We start from the raw sequence: 27,564 nt of genomic DNA, 5'->3' as shown, positions 1-27,564 counted from the left end.
ATTAGTAAAGCATGATTTACCTTTTGTAAATCCATGTTGACTTTGTCCGATCCTGTCACTGCTTTCCAAGTGCTCTGCTATTACATCTTTTATAATGGACTCTAGCATTTTCCCCACTACCGAGGTCAGGCTTACCGGTCTATAATTCCCCACTTTTTCTCTACCACCTTTTTTGAATAGTGGGGTAACATTAGCTACCCTCCAATCCATGGGTACTGTTCCAGAGTCTATCGAGTTCTGGAAGATGACCAGCAATGCATCTACTATTTCTAGGGCCACTTCCTTAAGTACCCTGGGATGTAGATTATCAGGCCCTGGGGATTTAATTGGCCTTCAGTCCCATCAATTTTCCTAACACCATTTCCCTACAAATACTGATTTCTTTCAGTTCCACCCTTTCATCAGGCCCAAAGTTCCCCGGCATTTCTGGGAGGTTATTTGTGTCCTCCTTTGTGAAGACAGAGCCAAAATATGTATTTAGTTGGTCTGCCATTTCCTTGTTTCCCATTATAAATTCCCCTGATTCTGACTGCAAGGGACCTACGCTTGACTTCACCAATCTTTTTCTCTTCACATATCTATAAAAGCTTTTACAGTCAGTTTTTATGTTCCCTGCAAGCTTACTCTCATATTCTATTTTCCCTTTCTTAATTAATCCCTTTGTCCTCCTTTGTTGAATCCTAAACTGCTCCCAATCCTCAGGATTATTGTTTTTTCTGGCCAATTTATATGTCCTCTCCTTGGATCTTATGCTATCCCTAATTTCCCTTGTTAGCCACGGTTGAGTCACCTTTTTTGTTTTATTTTTAAGCCAAACTGGGATGAGCAAATTCTGTAGCTCATCCATTCGGTCTTTGAATATTTGCCATTGCCTATCCACCATCAACCCTTTGAGTGCCATTCCCCAATCAATCCTACCCAACTCGCTCCTCAGACCATCGTAGTTTCCTTTATTTAAATTGAGGACCCTAGTCTCTGAGTCAACTACTTCATTCTCCATCTTAATGAAGAATTCGATCATATTATGATCTCGGAGTCGGGAACCGGGCGGGGGGAGGTGTCCTGCCTGCTAGTTTTCGTGATTTTAACCCCCCACACGCCTCCAAGGCCCATTGAAAATCCAGCCGAAAGAGCCTGCAAAGGGATATAGATAGACTGCAAAGGGATATAGATAGACTAAGTGAATGGGCAGTAAGGTGGCAGATGGAGTATAATGTAGGGAAAAGGGAGGTTATTCACTTTAGTAGGAAGAATAGAAAAACAGAATATTTTTTAAATGGTGAGAAACTTTAAAATGTTGTTGTTCAGAGATTTGGGTGTCCTCGTGCAAGAAACACAAAGCTAGCATGCAGGTACAGCAAGTAATAAGGAAAGCAAATGGCATGTTGACCTTTATTGCAAGGGGGTTGGAGTATAAGAGTAAGGAAGTCTTGCTACAATTGTACAGGACCTTGGTGAGACCACACCTGGAGTACTGTGCACAGTTTTGGTCTCCTTATCTAAGGAAGGATATACTTGCCTTGGAGGCAATGAAGGTTCACTAGATTGATTCTTGGGATGAGAGGGCTGTCCTATGATGAGAGATTGTGTAGAATGGGCCGATACTCTCTGGAGTTTAGAAGAATGAGAGGTGATCTCATTGAAATATACAAGATTCTGAAGGGGATTGACAGGGTAGATGCTGAGAGGTTGTTTCCCCTGGCTGGAGTGTTTAGAACTAGGGGGCATAGTCTCAGGATAAGGGGTCGGCCATTTAACACCGAGATGAGGAGGAATTTCTTCACTCAAAGGGTTGTGAATCTTTGGAATTCTCTGCCCCAGAGGGCTGTGAATGCTGAGTCTTTGAGTATATTCAAGATTCAAGGCTGAGAGCGATAGATTTTTGGGCACTAGGGGAAATCAAGGGATATGGGGATCAGGCGGGAAAGTGGAGTTGAGGTCGATGATCAGCCATGATCTTACTGAATGGCGGAGCAGGCTCGAAGTGCCGTATGGCCTACTCCTGCTCCTAATTCTTATGTTCTCATGAAAGGCACTATAGAAATGCAAGTCAGTCTTTCTTTTTGTAATAAACAAATAAATGTACACACCTGAAGTTTGAAGGGAGAGCTTCGATTCCCACACCCGCTTCCTTCGCTGTTTGGGCTCTCAGCTCCTCCGCTGTTAACAGACAGTGCAGTCGGTACAGAATACTGGGAAGGCAGACTGCCTTTCTCCACAAGGAAGCTGGGATTGGATGAATAGCACAGAGTTCTGGGACAAGAATCTTTAGAGAGAGAAATAAAGAAATGAGTTAAATAAACTTCAAATTTAATCTCCAACAGAACCATGGCAGCAAATTCATCACACAGGAGCAATGTGGGGAAAAAATTCCTTCATCCTTCTCAACACTTTCATCAGAACCCATGAGAGGTCATGAACCTGAAACATTGACTCTGTTTCTCTCTCCACAGATGCTGCCTGACCGGCCGAGTACTTCCAGCATTTTCCGTTTTTATTTCAGACATCCAGCATCTGCAGTATTTTGCTTGTCAACGTGTTTGAGAGCAGAAGGTCGAAGCACAAAGTAGTGCTCTACAGATGAAAATGTGTTACTACAGTCCCAAAACATCTGCTCCGGGATAGAGCGGGGCAAAATGAACTTCATACTCCTTGGCAGCTTTTTATTTTTAAGGATGACCAAGAATCTCAGGTTAAGCTTTTTGTAATATCCTTTTGGAAATGTTTTCTGGCGCTCCACTCATCTTTTTGGTGCCGAATTATCTGCTCAGGGTGACTGATGGCTGTGCCGTGAAAAGAACCGTTACCTTATTTTTTTTTTGTGTTGCATTCACGGCCAACTTAGCAAGCAACTTCAAGATCAACAGTGGTACAGGTTAGATACAGAAAAACAGCCAGTTAGGAGCTGTGGACTCTCACAAGCTATAAACTGAACTCAGCCTGCCCCAAACTTGATTCAATTAGTACATTTACAGCTCGCTTCGAGAGGTGAAAGATCAGTGCTCCCTCCTCCTTCAACTCGGTTCATCACTATGGATAATTATCTTTCGAATGTATAAGTTACATTTTCTGCCATAACTGGGTTCTAGTTTCCCCCCCACTTTTATCTACGTTGCTCTGTGGACCCTAAAGACAGCCAGCAGCTTCAGCAGGGATGAGAGGCTTTATTTACAAGGAGAGACTGGAACTCTCTTTATTAGAACAGTTAAGGTTAAGAGATCATCAAAATCGTGAGAGGTGTTGATGAAATAAATTAGGGGGGGGGGGGGGGGAAATCGATTTCTACTCATTGGTGAGTCGGTAATCAGAGGGCATCACCAAAAGAACGAAGGGAGCGGTTGAACTTTTTTTTTTTTTTTAAATGCAGGAGGTTGTTAGGATGTGGAAAGCACTGCCAGAATGTAGAATCATAGAATGGTTACAGCACAGGAGGCCGCCATTCGGCCCGTCGAGCCCGTGCCAGCTCTCTGCAAGAGCACTTCAGCTAGTCCCGCTCCCCCGCCCTTTCTCCGTAGCCCTGCAAAGTTTTTTCCTTCAGGTTTTTATCCAATTCTCTTTTGAAAACCACAATTGAATCTGCCTCCACCACCTTTCAGGCAGTGCATTCCAGATCCGAACCATTTGCTGCGTAAAACAGCTTTTCCTCATGTTGTTAAGCTAGGTGTTAATCCAATATTGCTGTACCAATGATTCGCAAGGCATGATGGACTACTTGACATGCAGTGAATAGTTTAAATGTAAAAACTGATGCAGGACTGTGGGAATGCAGTACAAATAGCTAAGAACAGAAACAGAATGTTTATAGAACAGAGTAGAGAGTGTCTCAGGGCTGAATTTTGTTGAAAGCTAAAGTGAATTTTAAACAGAACTCTGTAAAAAGAAACAAATGACTTGTGTAGCGTGTGATCGCCTAGTTTTCTGTATTCTCATGATGACTTGCAATTTATGAAAATGTATAAATATTGTAGCCCCGTGAGTCTAGGGGCGCACTCTAGAGGAGACTTACTTGTGTGCAAACACAATTGGGTTTCTCAGAGTGAAGTCCAGGTACCTTAATAAAACTTTACTTATTTTGCAGTTTCTGACTTTGTGTATTACTGGGAAAGTGGTAATAGACTGACCGGCGTGTTGAGTCTCCTAAAGCAACGAACCCTGATCCCCCAAGTTAGGGGTAGATCCTCCTCACAGAAGCGAGGGGTTAACAATTCCACCTTTGGTTCTTCTGTCAATCACCTTAAATCTGTGACCTCTCGGCCCCTCTGCCAATGGGAACAGTTTCTCTCTATCTACTCTGTCCAGATCCCTTATGATTTTGAACACCTCTATCAAATCTCCTCTCAATCTTCTCTGCTCCAAGGAGAACAACCGCTGCTTCTCCAGTCTATCCATGTAACTGAAGTCCCTCGTCCCTGGAACCAGTCTAGTAAATCTTTTCGGCACCCTTTCCAAGGCCATCACATCCTTCCTAAAGTGCGGTGCCCAGAATTAGACACAATACTCCAGTGTTTTATACAGGTTCGTCGTAACTTCCTTTATGTGAAAAACAAAAAAAAACTAAACAGGCAAAGGGATTAAATGGATAACATTTCAAGAGCTGGCAGGGGTGCGATGGGCTGAACGGACTCTTTCCGTGCTGTTAAATTCTATGATTCTAGGGTAACTCCAATCTCCCTGGGCCAATTAACTTTATTCATTTTCAGTCATGTACCGTGCCGCTGAAATAAGCACCAAGTAATAAATCTAGTCAAACACTGGGAATAGACTTAACACTATTAAACCCAAACACCTATAACACAATTTTACATAAAAATAGGAAAAAGCACTTCACCTGTGTTTACCTGCATTTCCTTTCTCCTCCTGATCTTATTTTTGCTTTCACTTTGTTCACTATTCAAACCCCTTTTTTTCTATTCACTAAAATATAGTTTTATTGCTTAACTTGTGTGCCAGTTTGGCTCAGTTGACAGCACTCTTGCCTTGGTTCAAGCCCTGTGCCAAGACTTGAGCACATAACCTAATCAGACTCCACTGTAATACTCAGGTGGTGTTGCACTGTTGCCGGTCGATGTTAAATATCTCTTTACGAGCACTATTTGAAGAACAGCGAGTTTTCCCGGTGTCCTGGCCTACATTCCTCCTTCCACCACCACTACCAAAAGCAGATTGGAGCCTGCGGCGTAGCTTTCTTCCGCCTCCCAGCTTTCAATGACCATTCTGGAGCAGGAAACAACTTGTCTTTGAGAAAGGATTAGCATTGACTGAAAGCCAGTTTTCACAGCCACTATGAGTCAATCAAAAGCCCAGATTCGGAGGACCAACACGGCTGTGGTCAGATTCCAATCAAACTCATCGTTGATGGAAATATCTAGAGATGTTACTGCTGAGTAAACTTGGCATCTGCTCTTGCTTACCTACAGTGCAGTCAGTATCAATATTGTATTCCACTTTCATCCATCAGTCCTTTAACTGTGTTAGATCTTAAATATAAAATCAGGACTCAAGTGTAAGTTCCTAAATTTGAAGGACAGGAATTGCACTGTACACAACCTTGTTACAGACTAAATAATACTTCACAATCAATGTGCCTTCCCTCTCATTTTTTCCCCCCGTGTGCGGTCCCTTTAAATTTGCCGCGCGGTATCTTTTCCAGCAGCAACAGCTGGTGAGCGGCCTGCGCGGGACCTCCCGATCGATACGTGCCCACGTACCTTAATGGAAACTCTGCTCACAATATAGTTGGAAGATTCAACCAACCAGTTGTTTTTTTTTTTTTTAAAAACATCATATTCAAAGAATCAATAGAAGTCTACATGACTGAAAGGGGCCACTCAGCCCATCATATCTGTGCCAGCTCTTTGCTAGAGCAATCCAAAAGTATTACACATTACCATTACCCTGTTCTCTTCCCATAGCCCCAGTATCGTCCTTTGGAATGGTGTCTGCCACAGCTACTCACTGTGGTAAAGCATTCCATAATATATTAGGTTGGAATGAACAATCCTTGTTGGTTTTAGGATTTTGTTTGAATGGCTTCCCATCGAAGACAGGCATCATCTGATTCACAAGTAAATTGTTCCAGCCACAAGAACATAAGAAATAGGAGCGGGAGTCGGCCATTTGGCCTTTCGAGCCTGCTCCACCATTCAATGAGATCATGGCCGATCTTCTATCTCAACTCCACCTTCCGGAACTATCCCCATATCCCTTAATTCCCTTCGTTCCCAAAAATTTATCGACCACTGCCTTGAATATACTTATCGACTAAGCATCCACAGCTCTCTGGGGTAGAGAATTCACAATCCTTCGAGTGAAGAAATTTCTCCGCATCACAGTCCTAAATGGCCGAGCCCTTATTCTGTGACCCCGTGCTCTAGATTGCCCAGCCAGGGGAAACATTTCCCCAGTATTAACCCGGTCAAGCCCCTTAAGAATTTTACACATTTCAATTAGAGCACCTCTCATTCTTCTAAACTCTAAGGAATATAGGCCTAGTCTACTCAATCTCTCCATGCTGTATTCCACATCACATCCATCAGTTTAGATGGCAGGAGAGTCTGGTTCACGTTTTTACAAGGCCATCAGTACAGGTATCAGTTGACCGAACAGCTGATGTTTTGGTGCTGTCTGGGTGGGGTTGGCCACTCCTCTCCATACACATTTGAGCCTGTGTATGTGTGTGCATTCATATATGGGGATCGGAATATTTCCATGGGCCACTGCCATACCTCTCCTCCCACCACCAAATCATCTGGTCAACACCAGTAAAATCATCCATCCAGGTCAAGCCTGAGCGCCAGTGGAGAAAGCCCATTAAGTTGCCCCACGAATGTAGATTTACAGCATCCTCACCCAATCCGCTGATAGAATTCCACCCCCCCCCCCCCCGACCTCCTGATTCACTGCCAGGTCATTAAACAAGTTTCAATCTCCTACATACCTGTTTGTTTTGCAGACTCTCCCATTTGGCCTTGCGCTTCTCTGCACTACTTAAAGGAAGTGCTTTTCCTTTTTGATTCAAGTGTCGAGGGGTTAAAAGATTCAGTCTGAGAAAAGGGAGCGAGATAGTACCATTATAAAGTAACAGATCAGAAGTTTTGTAGTTTCATTTCAGCAAGTTGAATTTATAAATGTAATCTGAAAAGTATAAATAAAATAGTGGGACACATCAAAAGTTGCATATTTTTCTCTATCTTTGTAAACTATGAAATCTTGTCCAATGACAACTACAATATAGCCAAATTCACAGACATCCTGATAAGCAACATCTTAGCCCCAAATCTGTTCCACACCCTTTGCATAGCAAGTAATTTGGAAACAATTTTGTTGGCTGCCAGACTAACTGACTATGTGTGTATGTGTCTATAATATATATATATATATATATATATGATATATATATCTTGTCAGCAGTGTGATGCAATAAATATCGTCATAACGGAGGCTGGGTGGACAACTCCAGAGTAGTTACAGGCAGCCTCATGAATGGAGATACATTCTGTCTCATGGCTGGGGGTGACATTCAATCTCAACCACACAGTTAAAATAATTTTTTTTTAATGTCAAGATGTCCTCTTATTTTAAAATTTCTGGCTTCCAACAGCTCCTGCTAATCTTCCCTGCCTCCCCTCAGCGGCTTGGTAGGCCACTGGAGCTCAATGCAAAAGAAATCCTTGCAGAGAGTTACTCATCTTGGTCATGTCATCAGAGGGATACCCCAAAAAGAGCGAACTGTTAGCTTTATAATGTCAGTAATTCATTACCTACTACAACCTATGGCCTGCCATTATACATGCCCACACTCGTGCGCGGTCTAGCAGAAGGTGCTTGATAGCAATTGGGAGCGGGAACCCTGGATGATTTTTCCCCTTCTGGGCCTGGCGCCGAGACGAATGGCAGCACCCAACTACCCACGAGATGAACTAATTCAGCACCATCTGTGGACTCTATCCGAGGCGTTCTGGTCTGTGTGGGCTGTTTACCAGCTGTGCTGGAGGAGGAGCCCCTTTCTAAAGGTAATGCTAGATAGAGAGCACCTAAACAGCATGAGAATTTTCTTTTACGCAGCGAGTTGTTGTGATCTGGAATGCCCTGCCTGAAAGGGTGGTGGAAGCAGATTCAATAGTAACTTTCAAAAGGGAATTAAATACTCGGAAAGGAGAAGTTTGCAGGGCTCTGGGGAAAGAGCAGGAGTGGGACTAATTGGACTGCTCTTTCACAGGCATGATGGGCCGAATGGCCTCCTTCTGTGCTGGAAGATTCTTTGAAGTGTCTCAGTTCAGGACGATTCCCCCCCCCACCCCACCATTTCCAGCACTCCCACCAGAGTAGGGTGGTTATGTTTAGAAAATCGTAGGTATGCAAAGCAATTTGATGGCTGCCAGACACACTTTACAACTCACAAATATCTGTGTTACGCTTATACAACGAGTGGTTAGGATTTGGAATGCACTGCCCGATAGGGTGGTGGATACAGCTTCAATAGCAACCTTCAAAAAGGGAATTGGATAATTACTTGAAGGAGAAAAAACTGCAGGGATATGGGGAAAGAGCGGGACTAACGGGATTGCTCTACGAAAGAGCTGGCGCAGACACGATGGGCTGAGTGGCCTCTTTCTGTGCTGCACTTTTCTATGATTCTACGTTAGTTGGGGAAGCATCATGTTGGGGGGGAGCAGGGGTGCTTGTTGCGGACAGTGGCCGTCGCACCCCATGGCCAGGAAGAATGAAGAAGATAAAAGTCTGCAAAAAAATCATGCTCCTGATCTCAGTCCCGAGCTCCATTTTGTAAAGTGTATATGTGGACGCGGTTTAGGCTCACACACGAGGACTGATCGCTGGGGCCGAGGTACTGTCGGTACCTATGGGCCCGTCCCCTAGCACGAGTCCGCAGCTTCAGGACGAGAGGGGCAGAGATGAATAAAAAAATAATCTAACTGAGCATACCATTTTGCCACCACTGGGTGGCTCCAGAGGGCTCTCAGCACTTCCTGCACGTATATTTAGTAAAAGGACAGGTGGCACAGTTTGAAATTCTTACCTGGAAGATGTATGGTCCACATCCAGCAAAGGCTGGTTCAAGTTGGTCAGATCAAGATTGTACTTGGTTTTGTAATACTCCGCAAAAGTTTCGTACTCGGGGGAAGGGAATTTACTGAGAGGCGTGAGATCGGTGTACACATCGGCCACGTAGAAGCGATGAGGCTGGTCAAAGTTTCGATACCTGCGCGAAAACAATCACAATTCAAACTGCGTCGGCAAGTCTTCTGAACAGGGAGTCAGGTCCAAAACAAACCCGACAAACTAACTTTTTATTTAAAAAAAAGTTAACTTTTCATTCACCAAAGTAAAAGAACTTGATCAACAACAACAACTTGTATTTATATAGCGCCTTTAACGTAGTAAAACGTCCCTCACAGGAGTGTCAAACAAAATTTGACACCGAGCCACTTAACGAGATATTAGGACAGGTGACCAAAAGCTTGGTCAAAGAGGTAGGTTTTATGGAGCATCTTAAAGGATGAGAGAGAGGTAGAAGCAGAGGATTAAGTAGGGAATTCCGGAGCTTAGGGCCCAGGAAGCTGACGGCTGTCAATGGTGGAATGATTAAAATCAGGGGCTGCGCAAGAAAGGACTAAAGGAAACAAAGTATGTAACAGACCTTCACTGTACTGAAGAGGAGGCAGTAAGTGAGGCCAACAAACTGAGGCTTTGCATTTTATGGCGAGGAGATACACATATTGCTGACCGACTGGTTCCTTGGTTTGTTAGCTCTTCATCCAAATTGGAAAGTTATCGACTGCTGACTGACTAGCGAGGAGGGGAAGATTGAACCACTGGTCATTGGATCCCTGCCACCCCGCATCCTAGACACAGGGAAGGCAGTGGGCCACCACAGGCCTGTGCCAAAGCTACTCTGGTACTGCCGCCAGAAGAGGCGCCAAAGTGCCCCAGAGTGACTCGCCACCTCCAATTTATATCGGCTTTGTTTCTCGCTTTCTTTCCTCAACAAAAGTCAAGATTGGAAAGTCTTTGGGGTTGATTTTCAGTGTGCCGTGAGGCGGGCTTTTATGCGTGCGGGGGGGGGGGCTAAAATCCCGATTTCGGGGGTCCCGACACCATCCCGCCCAAAACCCGCCTCCATGTAAGTTTCAGAGGAGGCGGGTACCTGCCCCGCACTGGGACCCGCTGACCCGAGGCGGGAAGGGATTAGTGCCAATTAACTGCAGTTAACAGGCAGTTTTTAGCCTAATCCCTATTTTGAAGGTTGTCGTGTGGGATTCCCGACGACTCCAAACCACGCCAGGTTAGAGCAGGCGGGCCGTCGGGTTGAAGGACTTGGAGGGGTCGCGATGTCAGTGTTCAGGTGAGTGATGGGTGCATGATTGCAAAGGTAAGTGTGTTTGGTGTGTGTAAAGAAGTTTAAATTACCTGTAATTACCTTTACAGCCTTCCTTCTTCTAGGCTTTGGGAGTCCATCATTCAGCCGGCACAGAAAGCAGAATGGCTGCGAGCTGTCAAAAGTGACAGCCTGCAGCTTTCTGTGCCGGCGAGATTTCTAACTGATTCTGTGTAGAAGGACTCAGGTTAGAAGTAAGACTGTCAGTGTTTGACAGCTTCAAACGGCTGTGAAACACTGATATTTCATCTGTCAACACATCTTGACAGATGAAATTTCAGTCTGTGACGTCACCTGTTGTCGGGTGGCCCTTAATTGGCCTGCTGAGCTCATTGGGCGGGCTCAACAAGGTCAATCAAGTAAAAATCGGGTGGATTGGCCACATCTCGATGGAGGCGGGACTAAAACCCAAAAGTTGTAGTCCCGCCTCCTTCCCGACTTCTGAATGAAAATCCAGCCTTTTGTGTGGGTAAACTTGCATCTATGACCACCAGGTAAAGGCAATCTTGCTCGTCTACCAGCAGCTTGTTAGACACAAGACAGATTTCTACCTTGCCAACCGGAAGGCACATGGGAACTCAACAGCGGTGAGAGTTGGAATACTTGAATGAATGATGCCTTCAAAAGACAACTCCAATCTGGGCTCTCTCAATTGCAACTAATAACATTAAGTAAACCCAAACACTTGTATTACCAAAAAAACTTTTCAAATAGAACAATGCCCGATAGGGTGGTGGATACAGATTCAATAGTAGCTTTCAAAAGGGAATTGGATAAATTATTGAAGGAGAAAAAATTGGAGGGAGAGATAGGGGAAAGAGCGGTGGTGTGGGGCTAAGCGGATTGCTCTTCGAAAGAGTCGGCGTAGACTCGATGGGCTGAATGGCCTCCTTCTGTGCTGTATTATTCTATGATTCTTAAGTCATCAAGCAGTCATAAAGTCGAATATACTCCTTTAACTGTAATTGAATTGAGAGCACTCACGCAGCACTGGAAAAGGAGTATATTTTGCCGGACAGAAGAGAAGATGAACCTTAATCCATTAGCAGCACTTAGTTGTCACTATTAGATTGCTCTGCAGTGAGTTTGTGGAAGTAACTTTGAGAGATTAAAACAAACAGTGGCTTCATTTTTTTAAACAAAAGGATTCCGAGGGTATTTTGGCCCTGTTGCGATAACATTGATAGCTATCAGAATAATGTTCACCTAACAGGAATGCTTCAGTTTCTTAGATATCACGGTGAATAGCTGATTACGGGGAGGGATTTCATTGCAGTAATCTCCAAGGAGGTCTAGATGATGTCAAAACAAGACTATGAAACTTAAGATGAGTTTACGGCCTTGAAATCATATCCATGCATCTTTTTATAAATGCACTGTGGTCCTAATTTGGGGAGGCAGGGGGATTTTTTTTGCCAACAGTGGTACAAAGGCAAAATGAGCCAGGGCGCTCCATGCAGCTGATGCGCAGTAAGTGATACCCAGGACAAGCACCTGGGATTACCAGCTCAGAAACGAATGATTCCTAGGACATAGTTAGCGATTAAAGCAAAAGAATAGTTTCCCTACCTTGGAATGATAACTGCATCCTGGTAGTCTTCCAGATTAAACGTGAAGGGCTTCTCTTTTGTGTACTGTGTATTGGGAATGCCTGTGCGCGCTTCCGACCTTTCTATATCTTCCATAAAGGTGAAGTCGATATCCAAGTGGCTGGAACCATCAACTGCAAAGGGAAGCAGTTCACAAGCTAGTTCTTTATTTAGTAATAGTGAAGACCGTTCATCTAACTAACGCGATGATGCACACACAAGGCAGTAGACCGTAAAAAAAAAAAAAAATAGGATTTACCTTTAAATATCCAGAAACAAGAGACAAGTGGCACTAAGATATTTATAAAGCTTTTTGGTGTTCACCGTTTACAGTGATCGTCTAGTTATAGTGACCTCACCTGACCCTCACCGTCTAGCTGCACACATTTAGAATGTCTGTTTGGTTAACGTAATGGAAGAGCAGCTTGCACCTGAGGAACCCTATCCCAGTGTAAGCAACTTCAGGAGATGAAGGAGACAAATCGGAAAAGCTAAACAAAATAAAGGTAGCAAAGCAGAGCACCATTTAAAAATGAATAGGACAATCAAGTGCTGTTGGCAGCCTACAGCTTCCAAGGAAGCGGTCAATGGCACTCTGGGCTTGCCCAGCGTCACATTTGGTTTATATTCTCAAAAAAATGCTATTGTGCAACATCCTTCTTGCGTGACATTTAATTCGGCACCTCATCGTTCTCACCACTACTGTCAGTATACCCACTAGTACTTCACTCAAATCTTTCACAGCTCAAATTGCTATTTCCAGGCATAACTACAGTTTGAAAGACAAAATCTGGAGTTGTACAGTAATTTCAGACACTGAATGAAAGCCTCACACCCCAGCGTTATGCTTTACTGAAATCCTAGTTACAAATGTTCGCACGCAGCAACGGTGAAAGTTTTATACATGCACCCACCCGCCGTTAAGCTTTAGTGAAATACCAGTGGCGATATTGCTTACTTATATCGAGAGGTAGAACACAGTAGGCTGCATCAGCTTCTGTAGGCTTGAATTCTAGTGCAGGTTTCTCCAGACGAAGAATGTGAGAGAAGATGTACTGGTGTAGCCTAGTGATCAGCTCCAGCTGCTTTGTACTCAATGTGAAGTTCAACTTACGCAGTTCAATCGATATGGTAACCTCACCAGAACGAGTGTACACTGGAAAATGAGGAATCTGCCAGGGGAGACACACCACATGCAAACAGGTTAAAATGATTATGCCTTGTTGTATTAATGTCAATTATTTTTTCATATTTCATGGAGTTCATGCGCCACATTTAAACTGCAGAATTAGGTTTGCCTTCATAAACCTGATTGGAGAAGCACTTCCAATGGCTCAGTACTGCCCAGTGTGGCACTGAGCCACAGAAATCACAAGGTACCAAATTCGATTCCCAATCTGGGCGGGGCAGAGGAGTGACACCGAGTGACAAAAGTTTACCTCGGCAAAACCATCTCAACAACAACTTGCAATTATATAGCGTCTTTAACGTAGTGAAACGTCCCAAGATGATGACCATAAGCTTCGACAAAGAGGTTTTAAGGAGCGTCTTAAGGTAGGAGAGTGAGGCGGAGAGCAATGTTCTCAATTATTTTTCGAGCGCGTGGCCCCTTCAACTTACCGCGCATGCGCTGTTTTTGACATCAGAACGCCATGGAGCCAGCTAGACGGGACCTACAGATCGCTGTGCGGCCAAATGGGAATGTTAGTGTTGAGGCGGAGAGCTTTAGGGAGGGAATTCCAGAGCTTAGGGCCTAAGCAGCTGAAGGCACGGCCACCAATGGTGGAGCGATTAACATCGGGGATGAACAAGTGGCCAGAATTGGAGGAGTGAAAATATCTCGGAGGCTTATTGGGGGCGAAACAAGAGACAGGGAGGGTCGAGGCCATGGAGGAATTTGAAAACAAGGATAAGAATTTGAAAAATGAAGCGTTGCTTAAACAGGGAGCCAATGTAGGTCAGTGAGCACAGGGGGATGGGTGAACGGGACTTGGTGCGAGTTAGGATACAGGCAGAGTTCTGGATGAGCTCAAGTATATGTAGGATGGAAGATGGGCGGCCGGCCAGGAGGGGATTGGAATAGTCGAGTCAAGTCTAGAGGTAATAAAAGGTATGGGTGAGGGTTTCAGCAGCAAATGAGCTGAGGCGGGGCAGAGTCGGGAGATGTCACAGAGGTGGAAGTAGGCGGTCTTGGTGATGGAGCGGGAACATGGTCATGAGCGCCTCTCAGTGTCAAATACAGGACCAAGGTCGCGAACAGTCTGGTTCAGCCTCGGACAGTTGCCAGGGAGAGGGATGGAGCCGGTGGCTAGGGAACGAAATTTGCAGTGGCGACCTCAAGACAATGGCTTCGGTCTTCCCAATATTTAGTTGGTGGAAATTTCTGCTCATCCAGTACTGGATACTGGACAAGCAGTGTGACAATTTAGAGACAATGGAGGGGTCGAGAGAGGTGGTGGTGAGGTACAGCTGGGTGTCATCAGCATACATGTGGAAACTGACGTGTTTTCAAATGATGTCACTGAGGAACAGCATGTAGATGAGAAATAGGAGGGGGCCAAGATCCTTGGGGGACTCTGAGGGCAACAGTGCGGGAGCGGGAAGAGAAGCCATTGCAAGTGAATCTCTAGCTACGACTGGATAGGTAAGAACTGAACCATACGAGAACAGTCCCACCCAGCTGAACAATGGAGAAGAGGCATCGCGTTCGACGATGATGGTGTGGTCAACTGTGTCAAAGGCTGCAGTTAGGCCGAGAAGGGATAGTTTACCATGGCCACAGTTACAGGAGATGTAATTTGTGACTTTGATATGGTCCGTTTCAGTACCATGGCAGGGGTGGAAACCCAATTGGACGGATTCAAACATGGAGTTGCGGTAAAGATGGGCACGGATTTGGGAAGCCACAACACGGTGAAGGACTTGAGGAAAGGGAAGTTGGCGATGGGGCAGTAGTTTTTAAGGACGGAGGGGTCAAGGGTTTTTTTTTTTTTTTTTGACGGGGTGCCCTGCGCGTCTAGAAGGATGCCCTCCCAGGGTAGAAATGGAGTGCAAAACTGCAGGATGTAGCATTGAGAATTTAGAGCAACCACCCATTTTCCCACTTGTATGGCCAATGCATTATGCTTCACTCAGATGTTATGCTCTATAACCCTGCTTTCATCACAAAATGCAGCAGTCCCCCGTGCCACCCCAGATACCCAATGCTCGTCCCTACTCAAAGCAAGCAGATTTTAAACCACCTGCTACTATGACTGAATAGCTAATTTGATTTGTCAAAGAACATACTGATTTTTTTTATTAAAAAAAAGACCTGCCAATATATTAGCACTAATCTTGGTCAGGCATACTTGTTGCAATTAATTTCTTCTTCCAACAAGAAATGTAATTAAACTTTCCTGCCTTGAAACTACAGAAATACATGGTTAACTTGCATCAAATAAACAATTACAGAACAATAGAATATCAACGTCAGTGCAGTGCTAGGACAATAATCCAGTCTACCACACTGCAGGATTCCCAATCTCACTGGCACAGCTGTTGGGAAACATTAAGCAGAGGCTAGGTCCCTCTTCCAGAGGAAAACGCAACCTATACAGAACAGATCTCCGTACCAGACCCTTCCTTCTACCTCTAAGTGACATCCACATGTGTTTGTGACTTAGATATACGAGTGTAGTTGCTTGCCCTGCGAGCAGCTGATGAGCGATCCAGGGAGAAAACAGAAAGATTCCCCATCTGTCCGTAACACAACCAAACTGCTGTACTATAAAAAGGTGATTGATGTACCCGAGGTATTGGTTTGGCAGTCAGAATCCCAAAACATCGGGTTGTATCTTCTGGGGGATACAGTTTTCTCCTTCTGAAGTTGAGCTCGTCAGGAAGAGGAGTGGTTAACACCATGCCAATAACATACAGGTAACAAGGTTGGTTTGCTTTGGGGTAACTGTTCCTCAAACATTCGGGAATCTAGTCGAAGAGGGGTAAAAAAAAAAAGACCAAAATATTTCGTTATGTAACATGTCTGAAAGATCCAAAAGACACATAATATATAGCAACGTCTTTAATAAGGACATCGTCGACAGTTTGTTGGGACTTAAAAGCGAGTCAGGCACAAGTTACAGTCAGTAGTGGGTAGCTGGACACTGGATACCCTTTAAATGCACTAAGCTCTGGGCCATCACTATCATGTGATACTGAGGGGTCAGTCGTGGCTCAGTGGTCGCACTTCTTGGCTGAGTCAAGTCATGGGTTTAAGTACCATTCCAGAGCCTTGAACACAATCTAGGCTAGCATTCCAGTTCAGCAATGAGGGAGTGCTTCACTGTTGGAGGTGCCATCTTCGGATGAGACGTTAAACCGAGGTCCCCCCCACCCCCCCCCCCCTCTCTGTCTGCCCCCTCAGGCGGACATAAGAAGTAGGAGCAGGAGTAGGCCATACGGCCCCTCGGGCCTGCTCCGCCATTCAATAGGATCATGGCTGATCCGAACCTAGACTCACGTCCACTTCCCGGCCCGCTCCCGTAACCCCTAATTCCCTTATCTGCTAGGAAACTGTCTATCTCCGTTTTAAATTTATTTAATGTCGCAGCTTCCACAGCTCTCTGGGGTAGCAAATTCCATAGATTTATTACCCTCTGAGTGAAGAAGTTTCTCCTCATCTCAGTTTTGAAACGGCAGCCCCTTATTCTAAGATTATGCCCCCTAGTTCTAATCTCACCCATCAGTGGAAACATCCTCCCCGCATCCACCCGATCAAGCCCCCTCACAATCTTATATGTTTCGATAAGATCGCCTCTCATTCTTCTGAACTCCAATGAGTAGAGGCCCAACCTACTCAACCTTTCCTCATACGTAAACCCCCTCATCTCCGGAATCAACCGAGTGAACCTTCTCTGAACTGCCTCGAGAGCAAGTATATCTTTTCTTAAATATGGAAACCAAAACTGTACGCAGTATTCCATGGCACTATTTCAAAGAAGAGCAGGGGAATTCACCCCGGTGTGCTGGCCAATATTTATACCTCACCCAAAATTTCTAAATAAATAATCTGGCCATTATCTCATTGTGGAACCATGTTATGCACAAATTGGCAATGGTGTTTTCTACATTACAACAGTGATTACCCGCCTCGTACCTTCCAGTGACCAGCTGAAGAGCAGCAGTCCTGGGGCAGGGTCACTTGCTCACAGTCTTGTTAAAAAGTAAAAAAGTTTAAAAAAAAGGTTGTGCAAAGGTATAGGTTTACACGCGCACACTCCCACTCCAGGAGTAGGGAAGAGGACTGCACTGTACTCACTGCTTTAGGGTAGCACTGTCTCCGTTTTGTGGAACCTGGTCTACCAGGAATGCTGGTTTCTTCTTCGTCGTGCAAATCGAGCTCTTCTTCATATTTCACGGTTTCTTTCCCGACTGGCATTAAGTGATCGTCCAGTTCACCTGCACCAAAAAAAAAGAGAACTCTGCTGCTTGCACCACGTTTTATGGGGGATCGAAGACTAAGGAACATGAGCTTGTTCATCCCTTACCTATTTTGTGCAGTCTTTCACAACAAAGAAGGGCTGCCGCTTTCTCAGCCAATCGCGTACATGGCATCGGAGGACCCTAGATACAAAAAAAGCCAATGAGATATTTCACCCTCAACAGATTTGTGGTTACTTGAGCTGGAAGATCTAGACGATTACATCATGTTGGGCAGCTTGTCTCTTGAAGCGCCCAATTTCATTAATATGCTGGGGGGGGGGGGGTAAAAAGGGAGAGCAAATAAAAATAAAAAATACAAAATATTTAACTATCAGTCGTGGCTTAGTAGTAGCACTCTCGCCTCCGAGTCAGAAGGTTGTGGGTTCATGCCCCACTCCAGAGACTCGAGCAGATAATCTAGGCTGACACTATTAAGGAAGTACTGCACTGTCAGAGGTGCCGTCCTTTGGATGAAACGTTAAATCAAGGCCCCGTCTACCCTCTCAGATGGACGTAAAAGATCCCATGATGCTTTTTGAAGAGAAGCAGGGGTGTTCACCCCGGTGTCCTGGCCAATTTTTACCAACATCATTAAAACAGATTACCTGGTCATTATCACATTGCTGTTTGTGGGAGCTTGCTGTGCACAAATTGGCTGCCACGTTTCCTACATTACAACAGTGGCTACACTTCACAAGTACTTCATTGGCTGTAAAGTGCTTAGGGACATCCTGAGGTTGTGAAAGGCGCTATATAAATGCAAGTTGTCTTTCCAATAAAAACAAAATGCTGGAACTATGCAACAGGTCAGTACCTGAAGAGGAAAGACAAGCGAGGGCCTGCCGTTCCTCTTTATAGATGCTGGCTGGCCTGTGTATTTTCTGTTAAGACGGAGGTGTTTTTTAAATTTGTTCTTGGGATGTGGGCGACGCTGAAGATAGTGGCAGGCCTTCTCCTTGAACAGGGAGGCAGCTCATTGCTGTGAGTTACCAAGTCACAAAACATTCACTACACCACATCTTGAGAATCCAGGTCGGTGCCATTCAGTAAGATAGTTTATGCCGGAGTACTACTTCCTTTTCTAAACAGGAAGTGTTTAATCCAGTTTCATCAATCGACTGGACTGAAAATTTAATCTAAATCACGTTTGGAAATGGATAGAAAATTGTGGTGTATGTAACCTGTTCCACCTTAAGAGAACTTAAGCCTGGTCCACCTTAAGAAAGGTACTACTTTCTTTGGCTGCTGTATACGTAATACCGGTGGTGACCACACCGGTATATAAGCACAGTGTAATAATATTGTATTCAGTATAGTCCTGACCTCCAACCAGTAAAGACCTGTTGAATTTACTCGTGGTCTGTGTAGTAATTCTCACTATAACACACAGACTTAACAGTGGCGACGAGTCCGATTCTTACCCTGCTGCAGTAATTTCCACGGCGACTTCGTCCACAGACAGGACGTCGAAGAGAGGTTTCCACCCTCATCACCTACGGGAAGACACGTCGAGCGGCAGGCATCGAGCAACCGGAGTGCAGAAGACATCCTGACCTCGAAGCCTCCATCAGCGACTGTCAGCTTCTTCTACTACCTCGTGGTGGGTAAGCCGGGCAGCGACGCGACAGAAAGTCAACCGCGTTGGCTGTACAGACGGGGCTGGGAAGACGGAGGAATAAGGGCGGTGAGGTCGATCGCGACCAGAGATAAGGGCCGGGCCGCTTTCGAGCGAGAGGCGTAGCGCGGGACATCGATCGCGACCGGAGATAAGGGCCGCATTCGGGCTAAAGGCGCAGCGTCTGGGGAAACTGAAGGCGCGAGAGCCGCGGTGAAGCGGAGACAGCGTCGGGGGACGGGTGAAGACCGCCAAGCGCGGGAAAACCGCCATTTTGTGGGCGGAGGACGACGGCAAGAGCGGGAAGCCGCCATCTTAGAGAACATTAAAAATACGATAAATTGCTACGATGCCTAAACATGGGAACATTAATGCCTTCGACAGTGATATAGAAGACTGGGCTATGTATGTAGAACGCATACAAAACTATTGTACGGCAAATAAAATTCCTGAGACACAAAGCACTAACATTACTAAACTTAATGGGTGCGAAGACATACGGGCAATTGAAACACCTGTTATCACCAGATGAACCGGCGGATAAGACGTTCGAACAGATTGTTACTGTCCTAAAAAATCATCTTAGCCCCACGCCGCTGATGCTAGCGGAACGATTTAAATTTTACGATAGAAGACAGCGGCAAAATGAAAGCAATGCTGAATATTTGATGGAATTACATAAGCTAGCAAAATATTGTCAGTTTGGAACGGGACTGACAGAGGCACTTCGAGATAGATTTGTGTGTGGTTTATTTAAACAGGATACACAAAGGCGACTGCTCGAGGAGAATGAGCTGTCTCCCGAGAAGGCAGTCACTATGGCAGCAGCACACGAGGCCGCAGCGAGAGGCACGGCAGTAATGCAGCTACGGCCACCGGAACTCGGTACAAACAAATTGGGTTTGAGTTCTGTCAAATGTTATCGTTGTGGAAAGACAACGCACGATCAGAACCAGTGTTGGTTTAAAAACCAAGAATGCAGAACGTGTGGCAGGTTTGGCCACATAGCTAAAGTATGCCGGTCAGGAAAGAAGACCAGCAATAAAAAGTCACCGCAAGGAAAATATGCAAAGGTACACAAGGTGACAAAGAACAGTTTGACTGAACAGAAGTCAGATTCAGACGCTAGCAGTAATGAACTGGATAGCTTAAGAATACACAACGTTGGTAAGGATACAGACCTCCAGACAATTTGGGTCACTCTTCAGATAGCAGGAGTCCAAGTAAAAATGGAATGGGACACTGGATCGGCATTGACGGTCATGAATAAGAAAGATTACAGAAGGTTATTCCAACATATTCCCTTACAGGATACGGAGATTATATTGAAAACGTACATGGGGCAAAGAGTGTACCCCATCGGAAAAATAGAAGTAGAAGTGGTCCACAAGGGCGAAGGAAGCCAAGTAATGGACTTATATGTGCTACCTGAAGGAGGTCCACCACTACTGGGACGGGAGTGGATTAGGAAAATGAATATGGACTGGCACTCCTTGAAAGCACTAACGGTAGATTCCGGGGAAACAGCTGTCAAACCTAAACGATCGTCCAGACTATTGGATGAGGCTAAAGAGGTGTTCCAGCCGGGACTGGGAACACTGAGAGGAATTACGGCAAACATCAAGATTGATGAACATGCACAACCAAAATTTTTTAAAGCCAGACCGGTACCCTATGCAATACGACCTGCGGTTGAAGCGGAGCTGGAAGCACTAGAACGTTCAGGGGTACTGTCTAAAGTAGATTGGAGTGAGTGGGCTACGCCCATTGTTCCCGTTATGAAACGTCCTGCGAACAATAAGCCAGGAGATCCAGGGAAGGTTCGCATCTGTGGAGATTTCAAGATCACCGTTAATCCGGTGCTTCACACGGTGCAGTATCCGCTTCCACGGATTGAGGATATTTTCGCTTCACTGTCTGGCGGGAAACACTTCACCAAGATAGACCTGGCGCAGGCGTACTTGCAGATGGAGGTTGAAGAAGAGTCACGCCAATACCTCACGATCAACACGCATCGAGGGTTGTACCGGTACAATAGGCTGGTTTTTGGTGTGGCATCGGCTCCAGCAATTTGGCAGAGGGCCATGGAGCAGGTATTACAGGGAATTCCAGGCACACAATGTTACCTGGACGACATTCTGATCACAGGTGATGGTGATGAACAGCATCTCGCTAACTTGGAACTGGTGCTCAACAGACTGAGAGTATGGACTTAGAGTAAATTGGCAGAAATGTGAGTTCTTCCAGAAGCGGATCTCGTACTGTGGTCATGTCATTGACCGGGAGGGGCTTCATAAGTCTCCTGACAAGATAGCGGCAGTTGTAAAGGCTCCCGCTCCGGAGAATGTCTCTCAGTTGAGGTCGTTTCTAGGATTAATTAACTACTACCATACATTTCTGCCAAATCTATCCACGGTGCTGCATCCGTTGAACACTCTTTTACAGAAAGGGGTACCATGGGACTGGGGCGAAAACTGTAAGAAGGCATTTCGCAAAAGCAAAGAATTGATCACCTCAGAGGAAGTGTTGGCTCACTTCAACCCGGCACTGCCTATTCGGTTGGCTTGTGATGCTTCTCCATATGGTATTGGGGCAGTACTCTCACATAAATTGCCAAATGGCACGGAAAGGCCAGTCGCATTTGCATCCAGATCATTGACCTCCGCTGAGCGCAACTATGCGCAGATCGATAGGGAGGCCCTTAGCCTTGTATGGGGAGTGAAGAAGTTTAATCATTACCTACAGGGCCAAAAATTCACACTTCTGACGGACCATCAACCGTTGGTGTCCATTTTTAACCCTAAGAAGGGTGTTTCGGTGATGACAGCACAGCGTCTCCAGAGATGGTCTCTTTTCTTAGGGGCACATCAATATCAGATAGAATTCAAAGGTACGAAACAGCATGGCAATGCTGATGGCCTGTCGCGCCTGCCACTACCTGAAGATGAAGACACGACGGAAGTTGACCCTGTTGAGTTATTTCATTCGACCATTATCGAGTGTTTACCTGTCACCAACGCAAGTATTGAAAGAGAAACCAGGAACGACCCGATGCTGTCCAGAGTCTACGAGGTAACAGTGAAAGGATGGCCAACACGGGGTGATCCTCTGTTACCGGCATTCTCGGCAAGGCGAGACCAGCTGTCCGTCTGCCATGGTACTTTGATGTACGGGGCAAGAGTGATTATTCCTCCCAAGTTAAGGGAAAGAGTTTTAAAAGAACTACATGAAGGTCATCTGGGAGGAGTTAAAATGAAAAGTCTTGCTAGGGCTTACGTATGGTGGCCGGGTATTGACCAACAGATTGAGGCGTTAACGAAAAGCTGCGCTGGGTGTCAAAAAGTGCAAAATGCACCTCCAATAGCACCGCTACACCCATGGGAATGGCCTTCAGCCCCATGGCAACGCGTACACATTGACTTTGCTGGTCCATTCATGGACTCCATGTTCCTAATCGCGGTGGATGCACATTCCAAATGGCCAGAAGTCATCAAGATGAATACCACTACTTCAGAAAAGACAATTGCGGTGTTAAGAACAATATTCGCAAGGAACGGATTGCCAGAACAGATCTGTTCGGACAACGGACCACAGTTTGTATCGGAAGAATTCCAACAATTCTTAAAGAAGAATGGAGTTAAACATTATACCTCTGCCCCATATCATCTGGCGACAAACGGGTTGGCTGAAAGATTTGTCCAGACATTCAAAAAGGCTATTAAGGCCATGAATGATGATCAGATTCCGCTGCAACACAAGGTCGATAAGTTCCTGATGTCATATAGAAACGCCGATCATGCCGTGACTAACCAAAGTCCTGCTATGATGTTTTATAACAGGAGGTTGCGGTCTAAGTTGGACTTATTAAAACCAAATGTGCGGAGGGAAGTGGAAAACAAACAGTTTCGGCATATTAACAGCAAGACCACTCGAACTTTCAACGTAGGACAACCAGTGATGGCAAGGGGCTATGGAAACGACAAATGGCAGTCCGGAACAATCCGGGCCAGACAAGGACCTCTGATGTACACCGTAGATATTGGTCATAATGTGATAAGGCGTCATGCGGATCAACTGGTAGAGTCGAGAGCAAGGGTCGAACCCATGGTTGTGACAGAGACAGCTGTGGAAGATGTTCATGAACCTGAAGCATCTACCTCGGCCGAGAATGTACTTGATGATGATGACACCCAATACATTGGCAACCAACTAGAGGAGGCACCTCAACAACAAGAATCAGAGACCACTGAAAGGCGTTATCCAAGCCGAATCAGAAAGCCTCCTGAGAGACTGAACCTTTGAACTGTTATACCTGAAGTTATATATGTATATATGTTATGTTTATTTGGGGATATGACTGTTAAGCTAAAAAGGGAGGATTGTGGTGTATGTAACCTGTTCCACCTTAAGAGAACTTAAGCCTGGTCCACCTTAAGAAAGGTACTACTTTCTTTGGCTGCTGTATACGTAATACCGGTGGTGACCACACCGGTATATAAGCACAGTGTAATAATATTGTATTCAGTATAGTCCGACCTCCAACCAGTAAAGACCTGTTGAATTTACTCTTGTGGTCTGTGTAGTAATTCTCACTATAACACACAGACTTAACAAAAATGAATTACTTTTTTTTTTTAATTAAAACATTGAAATATATAGGAGAGAGAAAAATCTTGAGTTGAAACTCTGGGGCAAGTATTCTGACCGGCAAGGTCCATGTTACAAAGATAAAAAGATCACAAATGAAATGCTTACTCACAGTTACGGGGATGCGGAGGGGCGAGTTGATTGGAAGGTAGAGAGTTGACTGGAAAGTACCATCTGAGAGTTCTTGGGTCTTACATTTCGGGGCCAAGTGTGTGAATGGGTCGCTTGGTAACCTGGCACAGTATCTGTTAGGAACACAGAAGATAAGTTACAATGCACATCCCTAATAAAATTATACATTTGGTGCTGGACAGCAATCAAACTCAATATTTATTCAAAAGGGCAAATCTAACACACAGGGTAATAAACTTATTGGTGCTTTAAGGTACATGTCACCTAATAGACAGATATTGATCCAATAGGTCCCTAATATCTGCCCTATTTCTACTATGGGCCATGAACAGAAGTATACACAAACATATAAATATATACAGGAAACTTTGTGCTATCCGGCACCCACGGGACCGAGCTGCTGCCGTTGCCTCAAAACTGCCGTACTCTCCCGAGTTAATGTTGAGAGATACGGAGATTCTTATCTCCGTATTTGACAACAAACACTGTTGCTTAGCAACAGCTTCTAAACACTCGGGTGTGGCCCTAAAGCTCTGTAGCTGAAGCTGTTGCTATAGCTACAGACCTTGCACAGCTTGACTGTTCAAACAAAGCAAAAAAAAAAGAATAAAAAACGGCTGCTGATTTTTGCCGGTGGCTCCAGATTGCCGGATAGCTCACCTCCGGATAGCACAAAGTTTCCTGTAATGTAACCTTAAAAGTCATGGAAAGGAAAAGAAGTGGTCCTAAAATGCTAGAATTTGCAGGTTATGTTAAAAGCATCAAAATATTTCACAAGCTATTTTTATTCAATTTAGTACTCTGGATTGCATCAGCCCCATGCACAAAGGAGTGGAAATGGCACGGCACCAACTTCAGTAGTGTGGACCCTAGTACAACACCATCGAAAGCGACTGGGTGACGCAGCCTCCAAGGGCAGAGCTAGCTCCAGCAGAGTGATGGGTGAAAAGTTGGCTGCTACTGCTGACTGCAAGGTTCCTATGTGACGTGTGTTTAGGCAGTATCCTTGAATGGGCATGAAGCTAGTGTGCAGTCAGCACCGAATTCAGTAACATTCAAAAATTCCATTGATAATGTGTAAACTTGTCTTGCTATAATTATACCCTCCTGCCAACTGTGGCGCCACCACTGGCAGGAAGGAGTGAGCCGCAAATTCACTCAGGAAGCTGCAAATGGTGGACGTGGAAAGTGGAACACAGTCACACTGATACGAGGGCGCGCCTCTGCGGTTGGGATTAAGACACATTGTCGACACACTGTTGTGTATATGACCCATGCGATACCTTAGCTGGGTATCTTAAAACGGATATTATAAAAGGTAGCACTGAATTTCAGATAGGTATTAACATAGAAACATAGAAGATAGGAGCAGGTGTAGGCCATTCGGCCCTTCGAGCCTGCTCCGCCATTTAATGAGATCATGGCTGATCATCCAAATTCAGTACCCTGTCCCTGCCTTCTCCCCATATCCCTTGATCCCTTTAGCCTCAAGAAATATATCCAACTCTTTCTTGAATATATTTAATGAACTGGCCTCCACCGCCCTCTGTGGCAGAGAATTCCACAGGTTCACCACTCTCGGTGAAGAAATTCCTCCTCATTTCAGTCCTAAATGGCTTACCCCTTATCCTTAGACTATGACCCCTGGTTCTGGACTCCCTGGCCATCAGAAACATCCTTCCTGCATCTAGTCTGTCCAGACCTGACAGAATTTTATATGTTTCGATGAGATCCCCTCTCAATCTTCTAAACTCCAGTGAGTATAAGCCCAATCGACACAATCTCTCCTCATACGTCAATCCTGCCATCCCAGGTATCAGCCTGGTGAATCTTCGCTGCACTCCCTCCATGGCAAGAACGTCCTTCCTCAGGTAAGGTGACCAAAACTGCACACAATACTCAAGGTGCGGTCTATATGTACATATAATCTCTGTCTTGGATATAATCTAATGTTAAACAAAATATTCAGGGGTATAAAAGTTCTCATCACTGCCTGATGAGCCACACGATAGCTGTGTGTGGCTGCTGCAGGGTCTCGTCAGCCACTGGAGATACTCGAGGGCCCCTCTAAATTATCCTCCTCAGGCCTCATAATCAAGGGAAAATTTAACTCGACATCCTTTCATTCTGAAGGACCCAATTTTCAAATAATTGGGGTTCAATCAAGTTGCGGGCGATTATCTGGAGTATTCCTTCAAGTCTGAAGCATCATAAAGCAGGCTCACAAAGGATACTAGAGTCACAACTATTTATTCCTTTTATGATAAACATACAACTTTAGCTTACCTGCAGTGCATTGTTATTTCTATATTATAACATTTGCGTCGACATGCACTTAGGAATGCAGACTGGAAAAGGTGGACCGTGGCCACATTTATAATGGATGGAATTGTCTTGCTGTAATTATAGCCTCCTGCCAATTGTGGCACTGCAGCACCACCACTGGCAGGAAGGAGTAATTACAACATGGCAAGTTATAAATGTGCCCAAGGGAATTTAGAACGGCAATATAAAAATATAAGGACCGAGGGAATGACTTTAAAATGGGGGCTGAATACGTCCGCGTGGCCTGGTCCAATTATCCCCCGCCCACTAACCCCGCATCATCTGGCGACTGCACTTGGTCTTGACTCCCCATGTGCTACGCCACAGAAAATTGACCAGTATATTAGGTAGTTTTAAAGATCATGCCCCAGGCTCGATCACATTTTTCCCTTTTCAAAGGCTGCTGGTGTTGTACTTTCAGGAACAATTTTGCTATATTCAGAGCAAGTGTTCAAGAGCTTTGTGTGCAAACACTATGCGCTAATTAAATCTGTGAAGGCACACACAGCAAGTTGGAGTTCATTTTAAATCGGAGATGGATAGATTTCTGTTAACCAAAGGTATTAAGGAATATGGTGTAAAAGCAGGTAGATGGAGTTAGCCATTAAGGGGGCAATTTTCACCTTCACCGCTGGGGCAGTAATCTAGCGGAATAGATCGCCCGCTCACCCCGATTTTCATCCCATTGATTTCAATGGGAGGTTATCACTTATCCTCACGCACGGAGCTTGTATATAATCTACCATAAAATGATTTTCCACGTAAACTTGCAGTATCCCCAAATAACTATTATAATCCTGAGCACCAAGACACTGAAAAAACAATCCAAAACAGTTAAAAATTTGGAATTTGTCAGAAAGTGGCAGTTTTTTTTATTAAACAAAGCATACTTAAAAAAAAAAAATTGATGCAAGTTATGAGTTACAATAATAAATCATTGCCTCCATGTTTTTATACAGCTCATGTTAGTCAACCTTAGAGTTGCAACAAAGATTTGCTTTCACAGGGCATTATTCCAGGTTACACTCAGGATGTGGCTGCTGAACAAGGTAGCCCGTGGCACATCACAGGGTCACCTCATGACTAAACACTGTGTATGCCAGTAGGAAGATATCACTGAAAAATAAAGATGGCTTTCTCCCTTTTGAATTACTGCAAAAAGACTTAGTAGAAATAAAGAATGTGTACATAGAATCATACAGCACTGGAGGCCGCCAGTCGGCCCACTCTGCCTATGCCAGCTCTTTGAAAGAGCTACCAATTAGTTCCACCACTCTGCTCTTTCCCTGTAGCCCTGCAATGTTTCCTTTTTAAGTATTTATCCAATTCCCTTTTGAAAGTTACTACTGAATCTACTTCCACCGCCCTTTCAAGCAGTGCATTCCAGGTCACAACAA

At 44.9% G+C, this 27,564-nt stretch overlaps 1 protein-coding gene across 2 annotated transcripts in view; it reads right to left on the bottom strand.

Moving 5' to 3' along the window:
• dicer1 (dicer 1, ribonuclease type III) overlaps positions 1 to 27,564 on the bottom strand; it is a 154,116-nt gene that overhangs the window by 46,544 nt on the left and 80,008 nt on the right. For both annotated transcript variants that reach the window (XM_086002597.1, XM_086002596.1), the window contains 9 exons: positions 23,823 to 23,955; positions 17,514 to 17,589; positions 17,285 to 17,424; positions 15,775 to 15,954; positions 12,944 to 13,157; positions 11,966 to 12,119; positions 9,038 to 9,220; positions 6,938 to 7,043; positions 2,091 to 2,266 (listed from right to left, as the gene is read on the bottom strand). In XM_086002597.1, the coding sequence (XP_085858723.1) occupies positions 2,091 to 2,266; positions 6,938 to 7,043; positions 9,038 to 9,220; positions 11,966 to 12,119; positions 12,944 to 13,157; positions 15,775 to 15,954; positions 17,285 to 17,424; positions 17,514 to 17,589; positions 23,823 to 23,955 (1,362 nt within the window). The remainder of the gene's footprint in view (positions 1 to 2,090; positions 2,267 to 6,937; positions 7,044 to 9,037; positions 9,221 to 11,965; positions 12,120 to 12,943; positions 13,158 to 15,774; positions 15,955 to 17,284; positions 17,425 to 17,513; positions 17,590 to 23,822; positions 23,956 to 27,564) is intronic.

Source organism: Somniosus microcephalus, chromosome 12, assembly GCF_052327205.1.
Source record: "Somniosus microcephalus isolate GS21.2 chromosome 12, FLI_Smic_1.0, whole genome shotgun sequence".
Lineage (NCBI taxonomy): Eukaryota > Metazoa > Chordata > Chondrichthyes > Squaliformes > Somniosidae > Somniosus > Somniosus microcephalus.
The sequence above is the reverse complement of the archived record's forward strand: the minus strand, read 5'-3'. Positions and strand labels throughout refer to the sequence as shown.